This window comes from Diadema setosum, chromosome 3, assembly GCF_964275005.1.
Source record: "Diadema setosum chromosome 3, eeDiaSeto1, whole genome shotgun sequence".
Classification (NCBI taxonomy): domain Eukaryota; kingdom Metazoa; phylum Echinodermata; class Echinoidea; order Diadematoida; family Diadematidae; genus Diadema; species Diadema setosum.
In genome coordinates, this window is record NC_092687.1 from 46,965,090 (window position 1) to 46,977,224 (window position 12,135).

The following is a 12,135-nucleotide window of genomic DNA, read 5'->3' on the forward strand; positions in this document are numbered from 1 at the left end:
GCTATTGAATAGGGTTATCTGTGTGCCAAATAACTGTATTGTGCTACTATCATCAGAACTTTTATTTGTTTTGTTGATGTACTGCTTGCCTGTTTTAAATGTTCATGAAATTGCATCCATTATTACGAAACTACTAATACATTTGACAGAGTAACAGGCCCAAGTACTAGGGGGTTTTCTATGACCTGTGCAAACAGTGATTATACTGACTCTTGTCAATAGAGGGAGACATTTAGGATTGGTGGTGCAGGGGGACAGTGTGGAATGGTAAACGGGTCTGACTCTTGGGAATGACAGAAAGAGGAAATTGCAATAAATGTCTCATTTTTATCTAATTATTTCTTGTCTACCTCTCTACACTGTATTGCTAATGAGATGCTAATGAGATGCTAATGTATTCAAAATAGTTGCAATGTCTTCAGAGGCTGAAGTAGAATGCATTTCTTCTTTTTTTTTTCAAACTGTTTTTTGGTTGTTCATCCAGTTTGTACTGGTGGACATTCCTTGGCAATGTAGCCACAGAAGAGAAATGTACACAAAAGATGAGGTTTACAATTCAGGTGTGAACACTCCACATCTCTGCGACATCTTAAGTCAGTGATGTATGGAGACCCCATTCATACTCCGTATATTTAGAGCATTAGAGCATCTCTGGAAAGTGTGCATTCATTGCATCCACCCTTTACCAAACCAAGTGGGCTGGTTGGTGTTTTGCCATGACATGATTTTCAAGGTGTGAAAGTTTCCAGTTGCCGACATGGCTGCTTGGAGCAAAGAGTGCTCGAGAGGAATTTTCATGCCTCATGACTTTTCTGATTTGATGGCAAATTCTTTCTCTTCATTTTATTCAGTTCATACTTATAAATACATAAGATGGCCCAGTGGAATTTGTGCAGCATCCTCAAGGAGATTGATCCCTTGTAAAAACCTATTGGATGCATGCTTAGTGCATTTGAATTTGTGGGTGTGTGAATTCACCTCTTAAAAGCATTTGGAAATCGCAAAAGTTTGATTTAAATCTGAGCTCCGAGCAGGTAGCGGAATCATAAGAAATGATGGAAGCTCTCGTAAAATATTTTGTTACTTATTAATTTGAATGCTTAAGGCATCGCCCAGTTGCCTTAAGACAAAAATATAGCACTTCAGTATTCACCGACACACTTTGCATATTTTCACCTCATGATAGTTATGTTGAAAGCCACAGTCAACTTATCTCCATTTATGAGTATATCATTTATTGTTAGAAATCACCTAGCTTATGTGCCGAAAAAGGTTAAAAATACTGATGAAATATAATCACTTGATTTTCTGAGTGCGTTCTCTGTACTTCACATTCCACATTACTAGATGGGTGTAGAGATTTATGGGTTTTGTAAATAATAATTGATATCATTTTCTCTCTTTTTGCCTAACGAGGAGCCGTCTGTCATTGAAATATTATTTATATGAATCCACGTACTATTCTTGTGTGCTGTGCAACTTGTGTTACTGTAACACAAAGCAATTGGCAATCATTCTCTTCAGAGATGTAGCTTGTGTATAGAATTTGACCATTTGTTTGTTTTTGTTCTTTTATTATGTTACTTCTATGACATTCCAGTCCATGATACTTCTTGCTAGTTTTTGCCGTGCGTTTGATTATCTTAATGAATTATTGCCCATTGTACTTTTTGACAAAATGGTACTTTATTCAGTTTGTTTTTTCCTTAATTTTTTTCACTATGATTCCTCTGTGTAGTTTTACGTCACCTCACATGAAATATACAATGTACATTCAGAATTCTCGGCTTTGCAGAATTAAAGAAGGGACACCACGTCCCTCCTACAAACAGAACATTCCAAAATATTGAAAACCAAGGCATTTGTTGATACAGTAAACCTTATAAATTTGCCTCCTTCTTTTGCTGCAAGAAGGCAGTAAATCAGTTGAGCCAGATTAAGTCAAGAACCAACTTTTTGAGATTTTCAGTAATTTTTCATCGTATCTACAAATTTCCAGCAATTTCTTGCCCCAAATACCCTTAAGGACTATGGCTTAAAAGAGGGGAAAAAACTACAGCTATGCCATTGTAACGTTTTGCATTCAATTTTTGTAAAATATATGCAGGGTGTTAACAGAAATGTTATTGTACACAGAGAAAACAGAGAAATCTTATCACATTTTTTTTTCTGTATCCTCCACACTTTATCTTTGATGCTGTTACAAAATTGTTAAGCAGTTGGGAGTTAAGAAATGTTTGGAATGTGGAGGCTGGCTTGTAAACTCCTCGTCACTACACTTGTCTATTTTACTTTTCTATTTATTGCACAGCGTTGCTTTTGTTTTTCATTATTTTGTAGAAATTTATGGTTGGTTTGCAGACATCCTTTTCTTTTGCCTCTTTATTATTCAGAGACATTTTGCCATTGTTTAGAAACACTCTGGCATATTATTTGTAATGATTTGTACACAGTGCTGGGGAGGAGAAATTTTTTTTTGTGTTTTTTTTTTTATACCTTCGTTCTTTTTTTTTTTGACAGATGTCACCCTCAGTTTCATTGAATTTTAGTGAAACTTCAATTTTTTCTTTAACTTTTTGTGCTCCTTGTTTCTTCTTCTGAGGGAAAAAGCAGTGAATTATTGTGCCATAGTTGTAGGATTGGGTAGCGAGTGACGAAACTAGAGCAATTTTAGCTGTCAGGTTGAGTAGCACGAGGTGGTCTGGTAGTATTAGGAGGAGAGATGAACACTTTTCCATACTCTGGTCTTTCATTTTGATTTGTTTCATTGAGATTCTTCTCTCAATCTGCATCAATCTGTTTTTTCTCTAATGATTATGCAGATGACTGCATGATTTAAAGGGGATGGCTAGTAACCGATCAGTGGGAATGCTGAGGGATGATTGTTTCAATCCTTGTGGGATTCATTTAAGAGTACATTATATATCTACTGTTGTGTGAAAATTATTTGCTTCAGAATGGTCTCATATTCAAGTAATGTGCAGATTAATGCCCCGTCACTGACCAGGGACGCTAACCTGGAAACATTAAACTGCACATTACTTGAATATGAGACCATTCTGAAGCGAATAATTTTCACACAACAATAGATATATAATGTACTCTTGAATGAATCCCACAAGGATTGGAACAATCATCCTCCAGATTCCCACTGATTTCCATTGATCAGTTACTAGCCATCCCCTTTAATACTATGTTCTCAGCATTTCATGTTTCCGTGGGGATTAGATTGAGGATTTCTTTGGGGATGTAAAGCGCATCACACTGCTTCTTCCCTAAATAAACAAAGATTCACTCTTGCGAAGTGGAAAAGCAGCGAATTTGAAATACACATTTGTGTGCTAATGATAGAAGGTAGACTCAAGAAGGAACGTACTAGATATTCTATCTGTATCAGATTTTCAGCTATTTTATTTTGTCGTGCAGTTTGCCAAGAAAAGAGTTACGTTTTCCGTCCCTGCTTAATCCACGTATCGCAGATAAAATGGCGACTATTTCTAAATAATACATCAGCATATCAAATTGTCAGGGTCAGCAAAAAGTTGCTATTACAGAAACGAGAGAGGGATAGGGTCAAAAAGATTGTTGAAATGAAGCATTGCCCTTCTGAATGTATTCGCACTTATATTAAAAAAAAAAAAATCAGAATTTCAAATTGAGCATTTCCTTGAAATATTTTTCTTGTTAAGGTGCATTTGTTCAAGTCCAATTTAAATAGGAAATGGGTTTTGTTGATTGTTGAGTCACCTTTCACACTGCCCTATGAATGAAGGCTGTGTACCATGCTGAAGCTGAGAATGCATGGTCCCATGTATTGTAATTTGTGTCAGGACAGAAATTCCTTACTGGTACTGCTCTGTTAACTATTACACAAAAAAAGTCAAGATCTACATCATTTTCACCACATTGTGAGTGACTGCAAGGTTCTGGTTACATACTTGCTGCCCCCTCTTCCCAAAAATACAGAAAGCCACATTTACAACTTTTGATATTTCTTGAGGGATAATTGTTAATCTGTTTTCTGTCCCATTTATCAGAATATACCTGTTCTTGGGAAATGCGTCTGTTTCTAGATTTTATTTCATGCAGTCTTTTAATGCATATTCTAATTATTAGTATTGTCGAGTATAAAAGTTTCTCCAAAATATCTTGGGCAAAAACTGTGTCTGTTTCTGCCAGAGGAGTTAGTATGGTGGAAAAAAAAAAGACGAGGAGGAGAATTTGAAGACAAAACAAGAAGATGCCATATATTCTTAATCTGATGCAGGGTCAAATGAATACATATACAATGTTTTGACGATACAGCTTATCTTTTGATGTTGTCGTTCATTTATAAGATATATTGAGCTTTTAGTAAATTGTAAATAGATGTACAGTGGTTTAATGTGACAGGATTTTTGTGTGCATCAATTTCTTTCCTTTATGTTTGTGCAATATTAACTGTGTAAATACACAAAATCAGTGCTTTCCCTGGTCTCACAGACTTGATGTTGTTTGAATCAAAGTTATGTGGAGTCGCACCCAGGTTTAAGTATGTATTTCATTTGCTGTTTTTGAGAGCTTTTGTTTCACTTCATTCTACCCAATGTCTGTTTCTTTCTGCTTGCATTTTTAATCCAGCAGAGCAACAATGCCATGAAAATTTGTCAGGACATATTGGTTTCCAACCCCCTCCCCCCCCCCCTTGTTTTCCCCTCAGCAATATTCCATGAAATTTATTTATGAGATTCTAAAGTAAGTGTCAACAAATCTCAATTTAGAGTACAGGGAATTCATGATTGAATAAACCCGGTGTGTGGGTATCAAAACTGTTCTCACTTGATATCCAAATCAGTCACTTTTCTCTGCGAGTACGACATGTCTGAAGTTCTGAACAAGGTCGAAGGTAGTGAAGGATAATGATACAAAAAGAACAGAAAATCACAAGCATTTGCGGTACAAGACTTGGTAGTCTGTATGCACAAGAGGGATATCTTTGAGCCGCTGCCGAAAGACCACGGCCCTGATTTATGAAGAGTTAAAATTGATTACATAGTTGATTTCTATCATAAGTCTATGGCAGGCTGTGTGGTAAGAAAATCCATAATCGATTATATCTTTTGATAAAACGGGGCCAAGATTTTGATGATTATTTACTACATACATGTAATAAGATCAGAGTGTTTGGCTTGTCTCTTCTTGTCTCCTACATCCAAGCTTAAAGTATCAAATATTTATTGCCATATTGGCAGGAAGCAGATTCAAATTTGCGACCCATTTTTATTCTTGTGCCTTTAGCCACTATATTGTGTTTGGTTTGAAATACAGCAAGGGCCATGATTGTATTGTATATCAGATTACTTTCTCTCCTTTTTTTTTTTTCTTTTTTTTCCAACAATGGAAATGAATCATTCAAAGGGTTGCCATGTTTTAGACTTTTGTGCTCACATTTTGTGAGTTTGCTTGGACAGTAGTCGGTGTGGTATTTGAATCTTTCTTTTCTTACAGTTTTCTTGGTTTTTTGATGAAATACTGTGTGTACTTTTTTTTTTGCCGTTTTATGAAGAACTGATCTGTAAATTTTGAAATTTTTGAAGATGTTAATATATGAATTATGTATACGATACAGAATTTGGAGAGAAAAATACAAATAAATAACAAAAAAATATGTTTTGCTCTCAGGAAACCAGTTGCTTCTCGTTTTGTTTTTGTTTTTCTTGAATTGATCTTATGTCACAAGTGTGTATGAGGAGTGGATAGCAGTGTCTGTGTGGATATCTAAGAAAAACAAAATGGTGTGCCTCATATATTTTCAATGAAGTCACGCTTGACTTTTTTTTTCTTCGGTGGTCCTTTCATGACACTAATATCATATTCCATTTTTTTTTTTGCCCCACAATGAAATTAGTGTCCTCCCCCCCCCCCCCCCCAAAAAAAAAAAAAAAAGAGAGAAAAATATGAGAAATAATTAAAAATAATTTCATAATACATAACAAAAAAATACAATAAACCATTTGAATATTGGCAGGGAAGAGAAAATGCTTCTCATATCATGTATACCTACTGTGACTAGGAAGAACATTTAAAGTTAAATATATCAATAAAACATGAAAATAATGCAAAACTATGACAATCATGTGAAGGCATCAATAAATGTGCAGCCTTGAATATCTACACTGTATACACTTTATCTAGATGTATCAATACATAAAGAATCAGGACCTGCAGGAAGTGAGAGAGAGAGAGAGAGAGTATGAAAGAAAAAATGAGAGTGACAATTGAAATAAAAATCAGCAACAGAAAAAAAGGAGGTAAATACTGTAAAAGTGGATATTTTCGCGCGACTAATTTTTCGCGCTAGGCCGGGTCAGAAGAATTTCGTGTGTTTTTAATTCCGCGGAATCAAGACATCACGCACAGGAACGTATGGCAAGCAAAAATATTCGCGTGTTTTTATTTTCGCGCTAGTTTCTGGTTGCGCGAAATGCGCGAAAATTTCAACACCGCGAAAATTTCCACTTTTACAGTAGTTTGACTTACAGGGAGAACACAGCTTTCCCAACTGGTTGTAATTTCCATTAACAAAATATTATACCAGAGTTTGGTTACTTAAAGGTGTCAGTTGAGAATGTTGATGGGCCCCAGGGCTTGACATTAACTCCTTTCTCTCTCTCTCTCTCTCTCTCTCTCTCTGGTGGGCATTTCAGCCACTAACATCTTAATTTAGTACCAGTGGCCCGAAAGTGTAATAATATTGGTCCAAAACAGAAAGACATATACAAATCCATTTTGAATTTTAGTTGCCCAATCGAGCCATCAAAACATAACCTTTTTTTTGGAAATTTGGTGGCTTGATGTCAGGTTTTTGTGGCCCTAGGCCATTGCTAATATCAAGCTGCAGGTCTGCAAAAGCGGTCTCACAGGGTGGGGATGGGAGTTGTCACTGGATATGTTCTACTTGCTACGTGTACAACGACTACATGTTTTGAATGAGGCTACCACAGGGGATATCGTACTAGATAAGACACTGGGTTTGTTGCTACGAGAACATTTTAATGGAGCAAATAAAAATGGAATCAAAATACAAATCAGCACAGCAAATATGATATTCACTAAACCGTCATAAAAGCTGAGGTGAACTTATGATAAGTTGTGCATAAAATCAATATCTTAATCTGCTAGCATATTTCCTAAAGTTCTTTAAACTTGGGGTTAGAAAATAAAAGAAAAAGAAAGAACAAAAAAAATACAATCAGAAGTTCCAGGAACAATTTCATGATTTTTAGAGTAACACGATCAAGAATAGTAAATAAGAATGAGAGTGGTTAACAAAGTGTTTTTTTCTTCACTTTTTTGTTCTTTTTGAAATTCATCAAAAGCCAATCTTATGTCAATGGTAAATGAATGGTACTAGTAAGGAATGAAATATAGCCATATATTTTCAATACAGCAAAAGGATATAAAACAGATGCTTTGCTAGCAATATGTTTAATTTATTTCACTCATCAAACACACAAAAATGTGCAAAAACAATTGAATTAAACACACTGATTTTAATCCTTGTTGGGTGTTGATCAGCATGTCCCTGGGCTCGCTGTCCTCATTATGCCTTTAAATGTTTGAATTATTTTTGTTACACAAACATGGCACCATACAAATGCCATGAATCATTATCACCATCACCATAATATATCATCAAAACTATCCTAATTCATTTCTAAGCAAGCTCCCTAAAAACCCTTCACTAGATTTAGATCTCCACTAGGTACTGTCGCATTCTCACACCTGTGCAAAGTTGCCTACATCACATTATGCTACAGATCTGAGGAGAAGAACTCTTAATGTGCCACGTTTGCACGCCTGACACAGTCGATGCCTTGCTAAGTATCCATATTTTGTTCATGAACACTACCCCGTCCAAAACCATGAAGAAACTTGTACAAAAACTTGTACAAAAATGGCCACACGCACCCCGCAATTGAAGCTTCATGGGTGATTTCATTCTTCATATTGGTAGCTTGCATTACGTGGTGACTGAATAGCGGTATTCTGTAGAGGTTTTTTGAATAAATTCTAATTTTCTGTGACAGTCGTATCTGCAAAAGCCATGCCTCCCTACTGAACAATACGGTAGATACTGGTCACTTGCAAGAAAAATAATCACAGCTTAGTCATAAATGTTACATCACAGCAAAGCTTGGAATTTTCTCTACAACTCTATTCACATCATGTCTAGCATAAACCCTTCATTAAAAAAAAAAAAAAGGAAAAAAAGACAGTTATACGACTCAATGTTTTCCCAAAACCACAAGAGCATTGTGGTGTCAGGATAATGTGGTACATAGAGGGTTTACACCATGGTAAACACAGAGCTAATCAAATAGCTTTAAATCTCTTTGTCAGCTACAGCATGAAGATTGAACACACACAATGTAAGGCAATAAGGTAAACTTTAGATGGAGGTGAAATTTCTTCATGTGGTCTAAAGAGGGCGCTACACATACTTTGCAAACAAACCCTCATAACCCTACTTGTGCTAAATCTCTGAAGGCTTATGGTGATAAACGATGATGACTGTACATGTATACTAGGAATGAGATATGCACTGTACAGTGCAGGTTAATGTGATTAAATATGTCTTTTACTTCTTGAAATATAATTTCATGTTGAACAATAATTCTTTCCTTTTTACCTGCTCTGAAACTGAATGTTTGTAAAAGCATTTTGAAATCTAGCTATAAAGGGATACAAACTGAATAATGATGTCCAGGTTTGCAACGGCAAACAATCTCATCAAAAAAGCAGCAAAGTAAATCAATGAATCGGAACGCATCTAACGACCCTTTGCAAGTCGTCCACTCCTCCGACGCTCAGTCCCCTGTCTGCCGCCCTCTTGTGTCCCTTCCGAGGCACCTCTCATCTCTTCTGGCTGCTGCTGACGAGGCCGCGCCGCCTGTCGACTGGCTCGTTTCTGACCCGCGCTGGGGGACGTTATGTTCCACACTCTTGGTTTGGGTGCCCTAATGATAGAAAGAAGGAAATGTTGACATTGATACAGATTTGAAGTCGTAATGGCAGAGGTAGTACAGTACTGTATAAGCTGTTATTTTCGCAAGGGTTTAATTTTCGCGAATTTCGCGAATCACATTGATCACAAATTTAACAACACGTGAAATTGTCTCCATGCGCTTTGTTAATAGAGCATTAACGTAAAGGTTGATGTCGATTCGCGAAAACAACATCTCACGAAAATGTCCATGACCTCGTCATCCGCAAAAATATCTGTAAGAGAAAATAACAGCGTATACAGTAAATACAAGGGAGTCTAGTTACACTGTAGACCTAAAAACCATGACAATCGGCTTGTAGTATCTGGTTTCTCATTGTATTTGGGTAACAAAACAGAGAAGTAGAAAGAGCTGGGACCTGCACAATCCCCTTGTTATACTGTATAAGCTGTTATTTTCGCGTACAGATATTTTTGCGAATGAGGAAGTCACGGACAATTACGTGGGATGTTGTTTTCACAAGTTTGACTCCGAGGCTATCATAAGTGCACTAACGCCTGTCAATTCGAGATACTTTCGTGTGTTATTAAATTCGCGATCCAACAGTGATTCGCGAAATTCACGAAAATTAAACCCTCGCAAAAAAAAACAGCTTATACAGTAAAAGGGTGTTGTTATATTCTATGTCGATGTTCCACTGTAGTAGGAAAAGTAATAGACCTACGCAGAAATAACAAACTGAAGCAGTAGCACAGCAGATACAGTTCAGCCAGCGATCAAGTTCCCCCTAGATCGCGATCACGGGCGATCAGTGATCGCATACGCGATCAATTGATTGTATATGCAATTCGGCATACAATCAATTGATTGCGACATATCGCGTATGCGATCACTGATCGCTCGTGATCGCGATCTAGGGGGAACTTGATCGCTGGCTAAACTGTAAATGATGAGTTTGTTTGCAAAAACCGATAAGTCCATTTTTGAAGATTTTGAAGTACGGTCTCTGTCGTAAAGTGCAAAATAATACCTTTTAAATGATATATTAGTCACTACATATAAAGGTACATTTTTCAAGTTATGGTCAAAAGAAGCAAAAATTTTCTTATTATTCTCTTTATTTTTCTCGACCTTTAATCGCAAATATCTCCATTTGGCAAATATGGACTTATCGGTTTTTGCAAACAAACTCTTCAAATGGTCCTTGATTAAGTTTAACTCATCACAGGATAAGCCGATGTATCCCATAGACACCTGAATGAGTACACTTGGGTCTAGTCTTTGACACCAGCAGACCAAAAGTCTAGAACTCTATCCCACTGTGTACAATTCAAGCCAGTTAGTCATTCAAATGATGAAATGACGGATGACTTTTGTTGCTTTCATTATGTTTCAATTGCAAAGAAATTCACGCAGGGAATTATATCTATTTGTGAGAGATATCATCTTTGCACAAAAGCATCCTTTAAGATGGTGACAGATACAGAGTCAAAGTACACTCATGCATATTTATTCCATAAACACTCAGAGATTTTGAAATTTGTATTCTACGCCAGCATACATGAGATTCAAGTAGGAAATCATGCAGACAAAAAGGAGACAGAAAAAATATAGACTGACGCTGAACAACATTCCACAGCAAACAGACAGCGAAGTACAGTAGAACCTCGTAAATGCCAGACACCCGATAAAGCAAAGCAAGTTTGCAGGTCCCATTCCTTTTACATCCTTTTTTTTTTAATCCCTGATATAGCAATGCTACCAGACATAGTGAAAAACAATTCAGTGGTCCAAAGTAGCTCATTATAATGAGGCTCCCCTGTTGAAGGTCGGCCGTGATTTGGCAAAACAACGTATCTGCATTCTGGTACTTTCGAGATATTCGCGATTTTAGATTTTGAAGCCTCAGAGTACTAGAATTGCTCCCATTTCTCTCCAGTCGATTAATTTTCCAAGAAACTTTTTTTAAAAACATGGCTTATATCATTCTTCTAGTATCTAGTCAGAATTTAAGTCAAAAAGAGCTTTTTTGTTCAAAATATCAAAGATTTTTTGTAGATACGTTGTTTTGCCAAAACACCCAAACTTCGGACCACGTGCGTGGTTTGGCAAAATAACGCAAGTTGTTCTGCGCACCACGGCATTAGCACGGCAGAACAACGTATCTTACCTCGCACTGAGCAGTAACAAGGCAGAACAACGTATCTGCAGCGTGCAGCGTGCAGCCTCTCTGCGCATCATTCTGCGCAGGGAATGTGATTTGGCAAAACAACGTATCTGCATTTTGGTACTCGGCTGTAGCAAGGCAGAACAACGTATCTGCAACGTGCAGCGTGAAGCCTCTCTGCGCATCATCCTGCGCAGGGAATGTGATTTGGCAAAACAACGTATCTGCGTTTTGGTACTCGGCAGTTAATCTGCTGCACTGCGCTCTGCATGTGCGGCATGCATAAGACCGGGCGCGGCGGCGGTTCAGTTCAGTCCGAGGCAATGCATCGTCGTTGTGTGACATGGCAAAACAACGTAACTGCAGCAGTTACGTTGTTCTGCCATGTCACACAAAGAAGATGCGTTATTCTGCCAGAAAAACCGGAAGCTCAAATGAGATTCAGGGACAGCAACTGTTTTGGCAGAACAACGTAAGTAAGTTACGTTGTTTTGCCAAATTATTTGGACTTATTTTGAAAAATCGCTGAAATTCAAATGCATTTTTCTAAAAAATGATATCACTTTCGGAGTTGAAATTTTGACAGATGATAAAAAATGGCGTAATTTATCTAAAAAGCTAAAAACCTGACAAACCACAAATTTTCAGATGCGTTGTTTTGCCAAATCACGGCCGAGGTGCAGAACGCTCAATAAGAAAACAATACAAACTGACAATCCGAGGAAATAACAAGCAGAGACAAGAAGATGATGGGGCAGACACACGCTCACACAGACAGACAAACACACACATGGAGTCAAAGAGATAATGATAATGATAATGATAATGAATAACATTCATATAGCGCTTAATACTGATGTTTCTAAGCGCATCGATCCGGAAAAAAGAAGTATGACATTGAAATAAAATACAGCATTATGTACATGTACATATTATAATAGGAAATCATGCAGACAAAGAGATGGACCAAAGTCTCAAACT

The 12,135-nt window shown here is 37.1% G+C and overlaps 1 protein-coding gene across 1 annotated transcript in view; it reads right to left on the minus strand.

Moving 5' to 3' along the window:
- Window positions 1-7,017: 7,017 nt before the first annotated feature.
- The window catches only part of LOC140226617 (condensin-2 complex subunit D3-L-like), a 50,057-nt gene continuing 44,939 nt past the window's right edge, over window positions 7,018-12,135 (minus strand). The window contains exon 32 of the mRNA XM_072307067.1: window positions 7,018-8,999. Coding sequence (XP_072163168.1) covers window positions 8,813-8,999 — 187 coding nt within the window. The 3' untranslated portion in view covers window positions 7,018-8,812. The remainder of the gene's footprint in view (window positions 9,000-12,135) is intronic.